General features: G+C 34.7%; 1 protein-coding gene across 1 annotated transcript; it reads left to right on the top strand.

The window, feature by feature from the left end:
- Nucleotides 1-1,161: 1,161 nt before the first annotated feature.
- LOC149797246 (cathepsin L-like peptidase) lies at nucleotides 1,162-19,072 on the top strand. Its single transcript, XM_089961945.1, has 10 exons — nucleotides 1,162-1,230; nucleotides 2,131-2,312; nucleotides 4,466-4,608; nucleotides 6,636-6,794; nucleotides 7,474-7,506; nucleotides 8,480-8,668; nucleotides 10,134-10,299; nucleotides 14,266-14,371; nucleotides 16,669-16,783; nucleotides 18,090-19,072. The coding sequence occupies exons 2-9, from the start codon at nucleotides 2,150-2,152 to the stop codon at nucleotides 16,766-16,768; spliced, it is 1,059 nt and encodes a 352-aa protein (XP_089818071.1). The 5' UTR covers nucleotides 1,162-1,230; nucleotides 2,131-2,149; the 3' UTR covers nucleotides 16,769-16,783; nucleotides 18,090-19,072.
- Nucleotides 19,073-20,202: the final 1,130 nt, after the last annotated feature.

Raw genomic sequence — 20,202 nt, forward strand, 5'->3', positions numbered from 1 at the left:
CCTTGTCTGACCGCAACAGCTGTAATTCACGATAAATATGTTTATTCATTAGTACACTTTCGATATAAATGACTATACATACATGCATACATACATACATACATACATACATACATACATACATACATACATACATACATACATACATACATACATGCATGCATGCATACATACATATAGATAGATAGATAAGTACATAGATGATAGATTGATAGTACTATGTTACACTCAATAGATTGACTGTGTATTGTACATGAGATCAAGCATAATGAATTCAATCAGCGCATTGCACGCTTAATGCATGCCATAGGTGGCCTGATCTGCAGTGGATGGACTCGGCATTTAACAGCTTAATTATCTATGTGTGTAATCCCGGCTGACACATTTACATAACTAAAAATTTACGCAGGTGACTTTCACCTAGTAGCCTCTAATTTGTAGAGTTGAAAATGATAATAACGTTTGAAGCACATTTTAAAACAACTTTTTTCAATAGAAGGAAAGCAATACAAGAGCAAAATATAATACTGGGTCTTAAGCAACACGTTTTAGTATCATATTTCATGGAAATGTTTTTTCTTTCTTTTTATATATTTTATGCCATGCTGCAGCTTGTTTTTATGTATATATATCTGTATATTTGTATGTAATTTTGCAGGAATTTTGCAGGAATGTATGTGGGTAGACTAAAATTTATAATGTACAAAATAAATTGCAAAACCAAACTCAGATTAGAAATGAGGACACCATTTCGTTGTCAAGATAAATTTCGTCGGAACTTATTTTCTGTGTGAAGATTGCTATTTACGAAGGCTTGTATAGAGACTACTAAAGGTTTCTTATAATGGATTTAATATAGTCATTTGTATGGAAGATTATTTGTTCGCACTTCCAAAATAAACTTGCAAAATATCAATTAGTTTGCGCTGCATAGATTAGAAAATGCCAATTAATGGATTATCAAAAGAAATGAGTAACTTAGTCATGCGATGTTTATAATAATCTATAAATCATCTCACCAACAAAGATAATTTCTAAGCACGAGATTCATGTGAAAGGTATTACTCGTTCCCACTTATTGTCTGGCGTGGGTCACATGACCAAGGATTGTTGGATTAACCTTGTCGCAAGCTATTTTTCTCTTATCAATCACTGATGAGCACGAGGTTATTTAAATGCTTGCTGTTGTCACTTGATTCAGTTGGAATTCGGTGCTTCATTCAAGACTGGGTAAGTTGAAGTATTGATTCATATTTACGAGAGAAAGATAAGTGTCCAGAATATTAACGTCTATTATATCGCCGATATGCGGTTCATTTTTAAATGTTCTAAAGTTTAAAGTTGTAAGAATAAGTATAGTATGTTTACATCCAAGTTGGTTCTAGTCAATTTCCAGTTTATCATAAACAATGGTAATTTATTAACATACACGCTAGTCTCTCATTCAAAGCGGACTTTGTGTTTTCCATAATCTGTTTATTTCTATGTATAAACAAATGATAAATCTATAAAATAGGCCTTTGTTATGTAAAACTATGTATGTGTCCCAAAGATGACATGGATTAAACGACTGTCTTTACGACATTTGCTACATCAGAAGAAACGATGGTCCTTCAGCGGTGTGAATACGGTGTACATTCCGTACTTTTGTGACGAAAGCTGCATTAAAAAAAAATATTTAAGCCATGCCTTGCCATTATATGTACATGAAGCATATAAACTTTGGTAATCAACTCGGCCGCAATGACAATAATACGGATACAGGCATACATCCCTAAATCAGAGAACAGCTACAAATCAGTTTCTTGACACGTGTGCAAACACAATATTTGAAAATATAGTCGTGTATGGATCACGTGTCGATTGCTCTACATTTACTGTTCAAAGTGAGACCCCTTCTCAGACAAAACATAAAAGGAAGAAATGAGATTTTCTTACAAAAACGAACCGGGAATTAGGCATTCTTTTGAACAAGGGTGCCCATAAATGTACCAATAAATGTATCGGTTTTACTCTGATAACTTTGTAGACCAAACGGGTGGATAATAAAGATAGTGTCAAACAATAGCTTATTTGTCATTCACATGTAAAAGAATCTTAAACTATTGTACATTTTATTTGTCTTTTCAGTGACGTAACATTGAAAACCATGATGATGCATGCAAGTTTTCTCACATTTGTCGTGACAACATCTTTGGTGGCTGCAGCACCTGGAAATCTGAGTTATGTCCGGTGGTTTCAAATCAAGCCAGCTAATAAAATCAATGCAAATATAATCGGACAGTCGTGGGATCTCTTCAAGGAAACGCACAGTGAGCTAAATTTGCATTGAAGTACTTTCATGGGGTAGCTTCACTAGTATATTTTGGCTGGGGATATTTTTAAACTTATCTATCAGCACCTCTTATCCGTCCAGTTGAAATTAACCAAGCATGCTACATAGTATACACGAACAAGTAATCCAGGTATATCACAACGGTCGGGGACCGCCGTGTCGTCATGTCACAAAACGAGTGCAATATCGACACAGATCAGTTGAATGAAGAAAATATTGCACGTGTATCATCTAGGCAAGAAGGGTCCTCTAGGAATGAGCAATGAGAAAACTATGGGCCATAGTGATGTAGTTATACTAATAAAATGCGAGAAAGAAAAATACGGTAATCACATCTTGACTAATTTTCGTCAGAGAACAATGCGTTTATACATACGTAATATAAAATTAACAACTGAATCGCAAGAGTAGTTAAAGATTATGAGCCGATCTTTGTCATTATGCCATGAATTTAGGTCATATAGCTTCAAATGAGTCTGACAGTAAATCATACATCGTAATTCTAATTGATAGTGGTGCATTGATTACATCGCTGGAGTGAAAAATAGGTGTAAAGAATCAACTTCCGGTAGAACAAGCAATATAATTTGTTTTCTAAAACTTCATTTAAAATTACACTTGTCCAAAACATTTAGTTTTGAATACATTGCTTTAATATATTGTTGTACGTTTGAGATTACTAATCCGTAACGTCTGTCAACACAACATTGTGAATACGGTTATGTTCTTTCCTTCACATTTATAGGGATTGTCACAATAGTTTATACATTTTTATACAATTTTGTAGTCTGTCATTTCATGATAATTTAATAAACTGAATTCTCGATTAAGTGGCAGTGATGAAATATTATTCCCCTTTTGGCAATTGCAACACTGTATAGTCTAAGTACCCATGTCAATACAAATTAATTACGAGGTATAGTTTCTACCATGCTTTTCTGAAGTCGTATGAACAAAACATACGCTGTAATCAAGGGCATATAAATAAAACGGTAACGTACATGCGTAACCACCAACTGATTTCATTGCACCTATATCGGCGAATCCGAATAATTCCATCAAAACTGTCATAAAGTAGCAAACCATGTTATTCATAGCAAGGATCATGCGTTTGTATTCCATGCGACAAAATAATTAAAGATTAAAGAACGAAAAAGTGCAGCACAATAGCTTTTTAGTATGTATGTATGTATGTATGTTGTAAAATTAGAAAATCTGCAGTGAGTTATTTTGTACAGTTCTAAAATTCTTGTTTCATAACTGGTCCACACAAATATTGAAGGAGTAAAATAGATCAAACTTTCGTAAAGTACTGCATTTGAATAAAAAAAAGATTAAATGATTTTCTATCATGCTCATTGCTATTTATGTATCTTTTAATCTTTCATAAAATGTATGACATTATTTGTTTTATTTTCACATGCATTCATAACAGGCACTCATTACTCATTGTGTGGCCAACTGATATAACAAAATAACAATGAACAATCTTCAAAGAAATGTTCTTATTTCAGTCATTATAACAATTTTCATCCTCTTGTGAATCCTGCAGAATTCAAAATTTGAAATATATTTTGGAACTTGTTCTGGATAACGTTAACTAATCTTTTGTGCATCTACTACAATACCTTCACTATTTTCTAGGGAGAACCCTAATATGATAGTAGTATGAGAGAGAAACTAATTTTTTTTATAACTTTAATTGGAAACTTTATTTTGTGAATGAATGAATCAAAGGCAAGAATATTACCGATGCTAAGACTTTTTCACATGTATATTGATGCATACATTTTTCTGCCCATTTTGCAATCCACAATTCTTTTAACCGCAAATGCGACCACGTTACATTTTTGAGCACTGTGAATATACAAATAAAATTAGGAGACTAGTATAACTCTTTAAGGTAACATTATGGAAAGAGGACCTACATCCAATTTGAGGAAACCAAAACAATGACTAAATGGAAACAATTTAGTCAGGGTTTTATTGCAAAAGTTAGAAATGTAGCACGAAATTGGTTGTTTCTCACTGGGACGTAGTCCACCAACAGGCCAATGGACACGTGTAAAAACGTCCCTCTTTTGTTTGATAAATCTGAAGATTCTACCTTTGGTAATTCTGTCATTCCAGACAAGCAGTACGACAGCACATACGAGGAAGCCTACAGACGCTCTGTTTTTGCTGAAAACGTAAATAAAATTGAGATCCATAACCAGAAATACAAGAAAGGAGAGACAAGTTACTGGCTGGGAATCAACAACCTTGCAGATCTGGTAAACTGTATTCTGATACAGTAGTGCAAAAAGATTTTTTTCACTAGCATGTCAAAAGGTCAAGTGAGCTTTATGCACGATCCTGCATCCTTTCATCTAACATCCCTCCTTTACATTTGACGTGTGGGTGCATTCTAGGCTCCATTTAGATGTGTTTTACTAACGTACAGTGTCGGCTTATGTTAATAATATCTGTAACGTTGATATTTGTAATTGATATATTCTCTGGTTGAATTTATTGACATTCCGTTGGCTTTCTTTAACCATGAATTCTATGTTTGTGAAACGTGTATCACCGTGCTTTCCCATTTTGATCTTTAACTCAGACGTTTGAGCCTATTAGGTAGGTTCTCAATTGTAAGGATTGCCCGTGGGCCAAATGTGAATTCAAAATGTAAATTTGACCATAAAGTACATGTATTGTTATAGGGTGGAGATTGTTTTCAAAATGTCCGTTGGGGTTAGGGATGGACCCCGGAGTCAAAGTAATTTGTGGTTTCATGTTCAGTAAATCTGATCACAAGGTGCGGATCTCGGTATTGTTTTGGCTTCGACAGAATCAGAATCCCTCGAGTAATGATTAAAACCATGGGCAAAGCCTCTTTTTTTGCAGTCATTTGCATTTTCGTGCTCAATGCGCCTACATATGACATAGGCTGGGTGTCTCAATAATTTGCAGGTTATAACCCAATTGTTAATTTCCTAGCGGTAGGGAAAGTTCTTGGGGCATTGTTCACTGGTCATTTGCTCGGGTCATTTACCGCACATGCAAATTCCCATACATGTGAGACACAATACTCTGGAATACATTGAAATTTACATGCACATTACCCCATGCCCGACATCCAGGGTGGTGATCGAAATTCTAGAAGTGTTGGCACAATCTACACCTATAGAATTATCACTGACCCAAGTTTCAAGTGTCTCGTGTTAAGTGCTGGACATGTTTAACAACTTAAAAAGATTTGGTCGTGCTCATTTTGTATGTACATACGGATCACAATATACTTCATAATGAATGTTATTTAAACTTGCCTTAAAACTTTATATCAGTTACGTCATAAGAGTATCATAACCAGTGGAATCAATACATTTCGACCAAATCGATGGCATTAGTGGTTGAGCGTTCGTCATGGATGCGGGAGGTTGCGGGTTTGAACCCCGGCCGAGACATGCAAAAGACGTAAAAATAGTACTAACAACTGGCTTGTTTGGCGCTCAGGATTAAGAGATTAGTGTTAGGACTGTTCGGATTGGTGTCAGCATAATGTGACTGGGTGGGACATGATGCCACATATCTGCGAAGCATGATGGCTCAGTGCTAGGCATCACTATAAACTGCCACACTACATACATCGTAACGATATAACTGTAATTGTTAAAGCTACTTTAAAAACCCCAAAATACGCATTGTACATTTCATTGAAAGGTTTTGATATCTGACTGGATAGTAACCCGTTTACGGATCATCCCGGTATTGAAATCTTAAATACATTCTTAAACCATACTATTATTAAAAGGAAGCTTGGCGCAAAAACGCCAGGTGTGCAATCCCGGGTTAACCTACGCTTCCTTTATTAGTAATGTATTGTTTTAACTGATCAATTAAGCAAAAAGTAAGAAAAATGACTTAGGGTTTAGTGACCTTATTTATCGGCTACGTTTTTGTATTTGTTTCATGGCGATAGCTTTATCATTTGTAACCATGTACAAATTTCATCAATCAAGTTTAAGAACTGCTATTGACCATTTTTCAAAACGGCATCGTCTTCATAGAACATAAGTTAATATTAAGGATCAGATTCAAATGGTATTTTCGACAATTCGCAGGAAACAGTCTGTAGGAAATTTAATGATTAATGTACAAGGTAATATAACTTAAACTGGAAGTCTGGCAGGATAAAATCAAACCACTAATTAACTGAGTTTAAGATGAAAGATCCAATAGGTTAGAACAAAGAAATAACACTACTCAGAGATAAGTAATTTAACTATCCAAGACATCAAATTATACACCTCTTTTCCAGAATGGTGATGAGTTTAAAGCGCTTTATACTGGTTGTATAAAGATGAAAGTCAATCTAACAGAAGGCAGCAGTAGTACTGTTCTACCACCTAATAATGAAATGCTGCCTGATCAAATCGACTGGAGACGGAAGGGATATGTTACGCCTGTGAAGGACCAGGTACATTGCGACTTTAAGGGTGTTACATGGTATCCAACGTAAAATAACATTTGCTGGAGCAGAGAACATGATTTTTTTTAATTCATATCATGGCGGCATGCAAGGGCATGTAATGGCTTATTTGTTCTTGGATTAAGGAAATGTAGGATACGAAGGCCCAAAGTATATGTCCTTGATGTCCTGGCAAATATTTACAAAGCAAATCAATAAATTACAAATTATGTAAAGTGTTGTACAAGGGCAAGTGGATCTGTCCTTATCGGCCAGATCCATGTTCCGTTTTGAATAACATGACAAAATTACATAGTGTAAGAACCAGTTGGTTTATGAAAGAATCTTAATTCTTGTTGTTATCTCACATGTAAAGTAATTAATCTTAAACTGCAATTATTATAATCATCTGCATTAACCTTTAAACTTTACAAAGATAAAGCTCTTGAAATAACCCGGTATCAATTTTGTTCAGGTTTATTTGTTTGAAGATGACTTTGGCAACTCCCCGACAGAGTGAATAAGTTAAACATTTTCCCCTGATTAAGCATCCATTGAGTGTACAACTGCTACAAGGTATGAAAATTTACCAACAACCCAATGCGTCAATAAACCAAATTAATTTTTAGAAGGCCATATTAAAGTTTTAAGTAAATGCCTGTTCATATTTACTATCTATTCTTTATAGGGGCGGTGTGGCGCCTGCTGGTCATTCAGCACGGTAAGTATATTTACAGCTCGGAAGTTTACATTACAGACGTCTTAATTCGATTTACTAACGTTTTCTCACTTGAAGACTGTCCGTTATCTTAATAAAAGTAATATTTAAGTAAAGGCACCGTCGAAGTTTCTTCCCAATGGTTTATATATGCATAGAAAATAACTGCACTTTATATGGCCCATTTTCAATAGAAGCATACAAAATATCAACAAATTAAGATTTGTATTACTGTTCACACAAGTGGTATATGGATCCTTTTGTTGTAATCCAGTATAGTCACCAGTGACACTGTTCTAAAAAGGGTCTGTAATATTAGGTCTGATACACGTCATAATAAACAAGCTTAAATTAGTATTAGTCATTTAAATACAATAACCAGATTTTATATTTACAACTTTGTTTTATGCATGTATTATCATGTGTAGCCTGCTCATATAGTAGAATACAGCTAGACAATTCAAGTGTAAACAAAAAGTGTAAAAAAAAAGATTGGTTTGCGAGGATGACCAGTACAAGTACTTGTCAATCAGTTTAGTCTTAACGAATACTGGGTAGTTGTGTTGAACTGATATTTTCATGACTTTACAATTTACAATTTAAATTGTATCGTGTTTAAGATAAGAATAAAATGCCAACGATATGGTCCCACGAGGGGATAATTGTCAAAATTTTGTACACATCAGTTTCAATTCATGGGTGTGTGCGTGCCAATGTGGCCTATAATATGGGTTATTGACATCTGGATAATTGGCGTTCAACTACATAAGCAGTTTGCTTAGCATGTCAGCGAATTTGTTTTTTTTTTTGTTCAGCTCTGCTTCTGAACTTTAAAGACAAGGAATCGAATCTTGTTATTGTGGCTTTGATGCAATGAATATAATAATTGATGGATTGTATGGTATCCAACAAAACATTTTGCAGGGTCTTTAAGAGTGAATAAAATGTTAGTTTAAATGACGTTTGTGTTTCTCAGACAGGTGCCCTGGAGGGTCAATATTTCCGTAAGACAGGCAGGCTACTTACTTTAAGTGAACAACAGTTGGTTGATTGCTCAACAGACTTTGGAAACGAGGGCTGTCAAGGTGGTCTGATGGACCAGGGATTTGAGTATATCAAGAAGTATGGTATAGAGAATGCGATGGATTATCCATACAATGCCAAGGTACAAGATATTGCTTTTGGCGTCTTTTCTTCGTTAATAAATAGCCCAACATACGTATCACTGTTTTTAAAGGCAATCTTGCAGCGTTGTGAAACATTTTGTTTCAAAGTTGTATCCTGAGAAAATGCATTTTATTATAAAATTGTTAAAAATGTTACAGCGGGAGAATATTAGCGTCGGTGGCGATACCACTTTTATCGCCACAATGGCAATATCACTTTTGAAACAAATTTGTTCCCATTTAGGAAATGTATATGCCCTATTGTATGTAATTAAAACCTGTATTTCCATATGTATACTTATTTCATTTTCTTCTGCTCCTTCTCTTTCCTCTACGTTCTCTTCCGCCATATTTGGATGTGCAGATCTTAGAAAATTTGTCAACCGTAGACCCGCTAGTTCACATTTGTAGAATCAGTCAGGTACACAAAGATAACAATAGAAACGAGCTCCACACATTAATAAGCTAACTTCATGTATCAACGTTTTGTAATTACTGTTTTGCATAAATCATGGCAACTGTCGGTGACTGAACGTAAATTACCAATTGCTATGTGTTATCCATACAGTATTGTACACCTGTAATGATCTACAGCAAAATTGTTTACATTTGTTACAAAACAAACTCTTTATTAAATTTATTAAATGCAGTAATGCATTGTTTCTACCTGGTGTCCACTTAATTGACCACTTCGAATGTTTAATGACAAGTGCTGTGTAAATCCCAAATACAATTTGTGTGAAAGCAGAATTAATGTACGAGATGGAACATATTAAAATTCGTTCACGTGCCAGCATGTTTCAAATTAAAATTGATCGTGTCATAAAGTTATAGATCTGAAAAGACCACCTTATTGAGGAAAAATGCATGTTGAAGATTAAATTTATGTACCAAACATGACGACGTTGCATCCAATAGCCGAATATTTTCATAGTAAGGCACCATGAGATTCTTTTCTATCTTATTTATTTTACTTTTTTACATATTCTTCTATATATTTCTGTATTTTATCTTTACGTGCATTTATGTGTTTCATCTTTGTATGCATTTATGCATTTTAGTTTTGTATGTACTTTATAATTTGTTAGAATTTTATAAATTGCATTTATTCAGTTTCATCTTATTCAGATTTTATTATTATATCTTTATTTTATTTATTATGGAGATGGGAATTGGCGGTTCGGTGAGAGGGTGTACAGAAAGTAAAATAAGGCCAAGAAGCATTCGTATTTAGTACTGAATTTGATTCACGTGCAACATTTTAGCAATGCGCAACGATTGCAAAAGTTAATTGTTTCTTATATTGAAGAGGCAGCAGTTTAATCACTGATTACATACCACTGAAGTGTGTTGATGTGACAGAACTATATTCATTGATTACATGTAACTCGCATCACCACTGAATTATTAGTGTGACAGAAGTATATCTCTAACATCAATATTTTGTTTTCTTATTGAAACCAGGATGAGAGCTGCAAATATAGTGCCTCCAAGATAGCAACAAAGAACAAAGGATTTAGGGATATAGATAAGGGCAGCGAATCAGCCTTGCAACAAGCTGTTGCTACCATTGGACCGATTTCCGTAGCTATGGATGCCAGTCACAGCTCTTTCCAGCTATATTCAGGAGGTAATTAAAAACCACTCAATTTTGTTTCACCTCTGTAAAGGTACAAAGAGATCGTATTTCATACTTTGCATATATAGCCAAGGTTTCAAAGCTAGTGGCCCTTGAGTACGGTTTATGGGCCTTTGAACATTTAGGACGGCCTGCCTAAACCAAATTCGTATTAGTTCTTTAATTAATACCGCTCAATTTTTTATTCGATTTTCTCTTTCAAGAAATGTTGTGCAGTACAGATATATTAGTACTGAAATAGCCGTTCCTGCAAATACAGTAGGAGCTGCAGTGGTTTGGTTGGTAGAGCGTCGGACTCGTAATCGAATAATCCAGATTGATACCCATCCACATAGCCCAGGTTGACTTTCTATACTTCGGGAAAGGCACTTGCCATACATTTTCTTGGCAATGATATAGCTAATGCTTAAAAGTGCCGTTATATTTAAGTGGCATATATTCATGCTTGATGAGTCAAACAACCTCTTCCATGTCTTGTCATATGTTGAAGGAGTCCAAGATATTGGCATCACTTTCAAACCGTTCATTTGACTTTTGTATTCAAAGCATTTGTGCCAGTTAGTTTTGAAAATTGCTTTTCTTATTCTATCTAAATTGAATGCAGATTAAATTAGAAATATTTTGTGGATGTTACGTTAGTGAGGAACGAGAAATAAGACATTATCAGAGTTGGCAGCGTCTAAGGTTCATCTTTTGTTATCAGCTTTTAAAACCATTCCTTGATTGTATCTTTGGCATAAAGTGTCGGACCTCATTTTTCAATGGCTTGCCATAAAACTTGCAACCTAATGATTATCTACGATCCACAGATGGATAAATCATATTTATCCAACAAGGTTTGTTAGTGATTCCTCTTTTTGTCTTCAGGATTAATCCTGTGACACCTGTCTCATTAGCACAATTCGTCTTGCATTTTGATAAATTGCCATATTTAGCAAATACTATGGCCATCATCTGAAAATGAACATATTGGCAAATTAGTTCTTTTCACTTGGAGCTGGATTTAGTGTATGACAGAATTTTGTGAATGGAACTATTCAGTTTCCGTAATGAACTTTGCATATTTTATGACGAAATCAGAATGCTCCGTATATCAACAAATCAGTGCTTCAATGAAATATTATTGTCCTTTTGTCACGATGTAAACGTCTCATGCGATTAACGATTGTATACTCCCATCCCTCAACACAGTTGTCTTTTGGAAAATACTACTGTCAATAATCTTAGAGGAGAAAACCCATAAAGAGCTCCACATTTGTTAACCATCACTATACAAGCCAGATCCATTTGGTCTGTAAAAACGAGTAAACAGTCCTGCTCAGAGCCCATGTAAAACTACCGTTCTGGGCAGTTTATCAAACTGATTATCATTGAGTAATCAAACATTAAGGCAGTCCGAGAATAGCATACCTCACGGATCGATCACTCAATTGGCTGAGAGCAGATGCTGCTGTGCCAAGTCATTTGACCACTGTTGTGGAACAGTTTCTATTAGGTTTCAGTTTCGTATCCATTAGATACTATGATGCATATGTTTGGACTGAATGAGAATAGTTAATCCGTCAATATTAAAGATTATTGTTACGCTTGTAATCGACAAAATTAGTTTTGGGATGTCGACTTTCACTCCATACAGAAAATGCAAAAACGATTATATTGGTAGTTAGAATAATTTACAAATATGGTTAATTTTTTAAAAAAAAAGCAAAATGTCGAAATGCTGTTGTGATATAGACAAAGATCATCAATCTGTAAAATTATCGAGGCCCAGCAAAACTACTTTTCAGAACTCCTGGAATTTGTCAAGTGAAGCCGCAATCGGTGTGTGGTGCATGTTATTATTTGCACTCTGTAAATACTATATCGACAGTGTTTCTGGAGTGTACGACATCGTTCGACATAGCAATGCCACACATAGCGTTTGCCACACTCGAGCTGTTCTGATGCAGAAAGATCATTTTTATGCTGTGAAAAATTCAAGATCTTAAAGGAACTTTTAACATTAATATCAGATGAGTGCCAATTACCTTCAACCCTCAACCCACTACCAATACCACTGAGTTAATTATATCACAAAGAAGACTTCATCAAATTAACAACATTGTTACGACTCCGTGTTCGTAAACTAACAAAAAACGTAAACCAACAAGTTTAGTACAATTCAACAGATAATTTAATTAGTTATAAATGATACTTCAGTCGGATCTTACAGTATTTTGAACTAAATTCCAAATAATTCTAAGGTATATTACATATCTAAAGTATTGTGCTCCGAATGAATTTCAGGTCTTGAATGTGCCGATGGGGTAATCTTGATGAATCAAAAAATTATACAGAATGATTTTGAATAAATTCAAAATAATCCCAAAGAAGTCCAAATATAAATGAGTACTTTGTAAATCTACTGAGTAATTTATATTAATAAATCCTTAAATTGTAACTGAAAATAACTGGAAGACGGATTAAGATAGTAATTGAAAGGAATAACTGTGCTTAAGCTTCCTTATATATATCTACAGTGTGTGTGTGGGGGGGGTGTGTGAACATGTTGGCAACAAGTTGAAATAAACTAGCTGAACCATAATAAATGTAAAGTTTAATTCCTGAAGAAACAGCCATGTAAAGTTTTGCAAACACAACGGTTTTTATGTGTGTGTGTGTGTGTGTGTGTGTGTGTGTGTGTGTCTTGTCTGTTTCGTATTTGCCTTTGAAAAAGACTCATTAAGAGTCGAAACGGGCTTGTCAAATACTACTTTTACACTGTTCGTTTCAGTTTATTGCATTTACACACATGATCCCTTGCTGGATAAAGTACACCCGAAAGGTCTGTTATTCCCACTTGACCTACTTAGCAGCACAACGCCACCTTACATTTCTTGCAATAAATTAATTATCGAATAGGAATATTACCCAAAAACTGTACACAGGTTCATTTTTAGAACCTTCTAAAGTCATAACCAAGACTGGGTCCAGAACATAATCCCTAATAAATAAATTGCTAGCTCGTTAGGTTAAAATTAGATCTACAATTATGACAAAACTTAGCTCTGTAATATGTTGTCTCTTAATGTTCATTAGAATCTAGAATCATGGAAAACTTTAAACACAATCAGTTTTGAAGACAAATCCCGTGTATTATTTAGTAGTTTGAGAGTGTGGTAATGTGTTGTGGTTTTGGACAATACTATGTCTTCAACCATTTTTAGGTGATAAGTATATTAAATACTTGAAAGAAAACAGACGTTATTTTATCAAATTTGAATTTCCAGTAATTTTATAATGTCTTATATGAAAAGATAACTTATTTGCACTTGGATAAACGCGCGTTTCAGATCAGTCGCATTGACCCTCTCCTTCTTGGAAACTCAAAGCTTCGGGCCTCCTAAATCCCTAACACTGTCTGGAATTATGGCACATATGTGAATGATAGAATCTTGTAAATGCATTTGTCCTGATAACTTATCCTAGTTTGCTGTTGAACTTACTGGTTGTGGTCACCAGAACAAGGGGGGCGATCGCTGTAGTAATATTTCTGTGAGAGGTATTGCAATAATTTGGACTATTCTTATCTACATCGTAGGGCATGGATATGATGGGAGCAAGGCGTTTGTATATTTACGTGGACAACTTAGTTGTCTTTATTAATGTTATCACGTTTTTGCACTGTGCACTTTTCTGATCATGTTGCATGTACAGTCATCTATTTGATAATGTGTAGTCTTCATGATAAATAATCACTAATTGCAAAAGGTGACCGTGACATTTATGTGAGCATTTGTACTAAATTTATGCCTCTGTAGCACTTCATTAGAGTATACATGGGAACTAAACTATTAAGTCCTACAAAATTATTTTTCCAGTCATTATCCAGGCATGGTAATCTTGACATTTCAGATCTATTCAGTTCATGACCATCAAATAAGAAAATATACATAGACTTGTAATGTTACATTTCAGGAGTGTACGATGAACAACAGTGCAGCAGTACACGGTTGGACCATGCACTTCTAGTTGTGGGTTATGGTACAGATGATGGCAAAGATTACTGGCTTGTAAAAAATAGGTATATGATCTACATATATGGCTTTACATTTACTAGGTATTCCACTTACATGCATTACAAATATATTTAACTTAATTCAAATGTAGATACATTGAGGCATTAAGGTAGGGTGTGAGGTGGTCAGTGCCAGAGTTATGGTGATATTCATTCTGCTTTTACAGATGCAATTGTATTTTAGAAACACAGGTGGTATACAAAATGTTGTCAGTCTACATGTGAGAGGCTACACAGTAGCCGATTTATACAATTTTTACGCTAATACCGATTCTAATGTCGATGTAATCTGAAACAGTAGCCAACCATTCCAGATTTTGTTGAATATTTACAAAATTATTATTGCAGAATATACATTATGCTGATTAATCGCAGAATATTTTATCTGTATTGGGTCGTGGGTATAAGGAGTTTTAACAAGTGTTGTTTGACACAGGCAGCGATAAACAAATATAAAAATCAGAATCAACATTAAAAAAACAATAAATTCAACTGTAGAAAGGATAAGGAAATGTGCAGAAAATTCGGGCGAAAAAATGTTATGGTGTTATGTAAAATTAATTTAAATTGAGGGCTTAACCTTTGTCCGTGATTGAGGAATAGTCTGAGCTACCTAACTTTTGTCATTTAAAAAATTTACGTCGATTAGGCTTCAAGGTCTAACCATATTTATGAACTTTGAGTGCTGTAGAAGAGAACTTACTTACAATTTGATAGAATTGTACATTTAAAATGATCTACATCTTAGGCAATTTCTTGTCTTTGATACAGTGAAATAAGCATATAAAGGATGAGGTAAGACATTCAATACTGTTTCAAGTTCAGTCTGTATGATACTTTACTGCTCAGAGATTTTGAGAGGAATCACTTATTTAAATTCATTGGAATTACCAAGTTCTCGTTGACGTTTGAGACAAAATCACTGTTTCGGAAATATGGTGAATTCAAGACATTCTGGATTATATTATACATCAAAACTGTTAGTACCTCATCAGATTAAAAAATTATTGGTACATCAGCACATTCAATATTGGAATTCTTTCCGAAGATTCTAAACTTTTGGACTTGTAATAGATCATTTAGGATTTATTATGGGATTTAATTCACATTACGTTCATCGTAATATTCCACTTTTTAGAGAAAATAATTACTTGATAATTTTACTAAACTAGTTTCGCGTTTTCAGTTACTTTAAGACTATAGAGTCCTAACAGAAATTGGGGGCCGTTACAGGATCTAACCTTAAAACATTTCAGAGAAAATAAAAACATTGTCATTATAATTTAAATTAAGTTTTGGAATTTTCAGTGTCCTGGTAAATATTTAAATTTCGCATAGTTGAGAAATGTCCAAGTATTTAACAATGTCATCATAAATTGAATTTTGTTTTACATCCTACACATGAAAGACAGACTGCTCAAGCTTGCTAGGCATCTTCTTTTTAAAGTAAAAGCATCTTTAACAAAGATATAATTTTGGGGGGAATTTAATGCTTTGGCTTTTATTAGTAAGTCTGTCTCTGATTCAGATAGGAAATTCAAATAATTAGTTAAAATAACCCAGATCAAAACGGAACTAAGATAGCATTATAAAATTTGTTTATTTAAATTATTCATTGGAACTATGTGCATCTTGACCTTTTGGACTACAACATTAATTTGGGATTATTGAGAATTCAAGGACATTTCAGACATGTTTGTGATACAGCAAGACTATTGGTACAGCAGCATATTCCCTGTTTGAAAGGCTTCGGAATATTCTAACCGTTTGGACTTGTGATAGAAACTTTTAGGATTATTATGGATTTAATTAATAATGTAAATTCCTCTTTAATATTATTTTTGTAACCTTGGGAAATACATTACTGAATTCTGATAAACTTGCTGGTTTCGCTTCTTTATGCTTAAGACCAAAGTCGTAACAATATTTGCTTAGGACATTATGTTGAAGAAAATTAAGATTCTGGAATTTGAAGAATGAGTATGCTACTGATTCTGATTTGACCTTGTACTCCACTCTACTTGCAGCTGGAGTTTTGGGAGGTATACAAGAATAACCTTGCTCAGTTTTGCTTACTTAAGATCTCTTACACCCTTATTGATACCTTCATGACTCTTCATATGCCTTCGTATGATGGAACGCCATTGTCCGATAAAAATATTCGGTATGATCTGTACTCTATGCATTCGCATGGTTTTGTTATGTGTAAAATTATGATTAATAAAAGCTTTATTCATCTATGCTTCAACTTTTTGAAAAAGGCAATACGGTATTCTAGTTACTTTATTTTGCTTCCTTTACAGCTGGGGTACTAAATGGGGAGACAATGGATTTATCAAAATCGCACGAAATAAAGGAAATATGTGTGGCATAGCCACACTATCCAGCTATCCATTGATGTAGACAAAAGATAACGAGGTGAGCTTGATTCATGAATGATCATATTGTAATGTCAAATATAGTAATCACGTCAGGGACCTTTTAAACCTTTCAAATGAACAAATGTCGATTTTTCATTATTCACTGAAATATTTTTATGCAGTTTGACATCACCATTTCGTTTCCGACTATCATCCGTTATCTCTAATACATCACTGGTGCCAATCAAAGTGGCAAGTTGGCAAATGGATCTGCGCATCCTCAACGGACGTACGTCAGTTGGATTCGTAATTTGGTGGCTGATGTGTTTAATTTACTACATTGCAGTGAAGCGGGCCTGTATCGTTTACATTGTGTATGCTGTATTATAACTGTCAAAATTGCATTCGAGAGAAATTTGAAAAAATGTATTCACTCTGTTTTTACACAGACCGATAATTCATTTTACATGTGCACGTGTCATCAACATGCATACTGTAACTAAATATAAGATAGAAACAACGTTTCTAGACGCTTTTGGTTTACGATTGTGTATATACATCCCAAACACCGAACAATTTTGATCAATTCCACCAGAGAGGAGGGTCAGATGATTCTTTTCAACCCTAATTATTAACTTTTGATAGAGAAACGCAATGTTGCATCTTTTGTTTACACGTACTAGCAGTCCTGTTTAACTTCTCTTGGGTCAGTGGTTGCGTCCGGGGTTTTCCTTGATTTTTCCTCCACCATTTATACTGGCCGCCACGTATAGCCTATCTTGTGCTGAAAAATTGCGTTAAACCCTACAAAAACAACAACAACAACAAAAAGAACAGCAAAAACAAGATACCTCTTTCATATAATCTCTACACCAGACTGGAGATTTTTGTACTTCTATGAAGTAATTAGCTTGATATTACCACATTATCAGTGATTTTGGCCACCACTAGAGATTACACGTGGGGTGACAACATCGGTTTCTGCTTACTGTGCAGTTGAAACTAGTTACCTTTGCCGAACTGTTTAGTTACTAGCAGAACATCCTTGATGATGGTTTAACCGTCACTTGCATCGGAAATCGTCACATACGTAATAACTTGTTCGCAAAAGATAATGTTGGATCATAAATATGACTTTAAGTGTGGTTCAAATTTGACAGATTGTATCACGGGCTTCTTGACGTTATGAACGTTCGAATGAATGTTTCAACAGTTGAAGCCTCTGCAATATGGAGGTGCCGAATACGTGTAATAGTAATTATGAAACCTTTGAACTCCAATATTTACATAAGTGATTTTTTCCGCTTTATTTCAGATGCACTTGAGGGGTTATATTCAGACGTATCTCCTTGGATATTTTTCAGATGAGACCGGTGAACATGTACATTAGTCGAAGACAAGGGCCTCATTTCAATAGCCTGCCTTCAAAGGCCTCATTTCCATAGCCTGCCTTCATAAAGCACCATGGAGGATCTCTACACATCAATCACTCAACAGCAAGCCCTTACGCTGAAGTGTAGACCCTGTATTTGTTCATTAGTCTTTAATATAAAACCTTTTACTCTGTAAAGAACGTACCAAGTATTGAAACTACTGAGCAGTATTTTTAATAATGAATTAAGAAAGCTTTAATGTAATTATTTTCTACCAAAATAAGGCATTCAAACTTAAATGTCTATAATAGGTTTTTTCTTCTATCAAAATATTGAATTCTACCTTCCAAGCATATGATAAAGATATTTTCTGTCAAACAGATGCACTCCACCTTCCATGCATGTAATATCACTATTTTCTATGAAGATGAAGCATTTCATCTTCGACGCATATAATATTGTCATTTTGTATCAAAATAATGTTCTATCTTTCATTACGTTAAATCAAAAAAAAAAAATCTCAATGTTAAAAAAAGGGAAAAAAAGAATATTGAATGAACGTTATTGTAATAATAATAGTTTTGTCCGATGGCATTGATAATAAATACCTCAGTTAAGAGCCATTTTCCTTATGAATTCTACCCATAATTATTGCTGAATGCTCTATCGTAAAATATTTTAAAATGTGACTGTTCTCATGATATACAACGTTCTGCTGGATGCTTTTGATGCATATTGCAGGACACAATTTTCAAACAATTCCCCATCGAGAACTGTTAATACTTGGAACTGATACCCGATAATAAGTCATGTTTTAAAGCTATTTGCCAATATTTGTCGAAACCTTTGCTATTTTAATTGAAAATAACTTTGTATCTTTACTGACAAAAATTTATTATACGATGCAATTCTTTTACGGAAGATTTTATTTCAGATTTATTGGAGTAAAATATGACATAAAACATGTCTCTAAAATATAATTCCTCCGCTTTAATATAGGACGCATCACCTGTAAAAATATCCAATCTCGACTATTTTCTCAATAAATGTGTGTACTAAGTTTATATTGATAGTTTATTCTGTCTGTGTACACATCTTCTGTGTCTTCTGTGCCTGGGGCCCCGAGCGGCCGAGTGGTCTAAAGCGCACTGCCATCTCACCTCTGGCTGCGTGGGTTCGAGTCTCGGATTCGGCCAATGTGGGTATGTGAGAAAGCTTGCCAGTAGCTTCTCGTGGGTCTGTGGTTCTTTTCGGGGGTTTTCCCGGGTTTTTCCTCCACCATTAATACCGGCTTCCATGTATAGCCTATCGTGTGCTGAAAAATGGCGTTAAAAACAACAACAATCGTGTCCATTATGACCATTCTCTTGAATTGTCAGATGGTAAGTGCATCTTTGGTATGTATTGTGTGTATGATTTTGATTTTTAGCGTAGCTTTAGCAATTTTTGAGTGGTATCACTACGATATATGCTGTATGACAGTTTATAGTGATGCCTAGCACTGGGGAAGCATGCCGCAGACACGTAACATGATGCCCAACCCAGTTACATAATCCTGGCACAAGGCCGACCAGTCCTAAAATTAACCCCTCAATGCTTAGCGAGGCAGCTGCTATTACCACTTTTATAAGTCTTTGGTATGACTCAGCCGAGCTTCGAACCCGCGACCTCTCGCATCCGAGGCGGAAACTCTAACCACTTGGGACACCTGAGCGGTGCTGTATTGATTGTTTATGATATTTGCATAAAGATCTTTCACCATGATGCACCACAGTAGATAGTCTTTATGATCTTTGAAGGTTAATAAGATTAATCTCGTTAAAATATTAGTTCAGACCATCAGAGTAAAAGCATGCGTCAAATTCTTAGGTCAAAGTTAACAAAAAATCGTGTATGTATGTATGTGTGTGTATGTATGTATGTATGTATGTATGTATGTATGTATGTATGTATGTATGTGTGTGTGTGTGTGTATGTATGTGTGTGTATGTATGTGTATGTATGTGTGTGTATATATATATGTGTGTGTATGTGTGTGTATGTATGTGTGTATGTATGTGTATGTGTGTGTATGTATGTGTGTATGTCCGTGTGTATATGTGTA

This window comes from Sinohyriopsis cumingii, chromosome 6, assembly GCF_028554795.1.
Source record: "Sinohyriopsis cumingii isolate HCF-2022 chromosome 6, ASM2855479v2, whole genome shotgun sequence".
NCBI lineage: Eukaryota > Metazoa > Mollusca > Bivalvia > Unionida > Unionidae > Sinohyriopsis > Sinohyriopsis cumingii.

Bases quoted from the DNA above. Each gene is read 5' to 3' on its own strand.
- LOC149797246 (XM_089961945.1), top strand. From the start codon at position 2,150: ATGATGATGCATGCAAGTTTTCTCACATTTGTCGTGACAACATCTTTG. The intron at 2,313-4,465 runs GTGAGCTAAATT...CTGTCATTCCAG, and splicing joins TCTCTTCAAGGAAACGCACA to ACAAGCAGTACGACAGCACA. The intron at 6,795-7,473 runs GTACATTGCGAC...TATTCTTTATAG, and splicing joins TTACGCCTGTGAAGGACCAG to GGGCGGTGTGGCGCCTGCTG.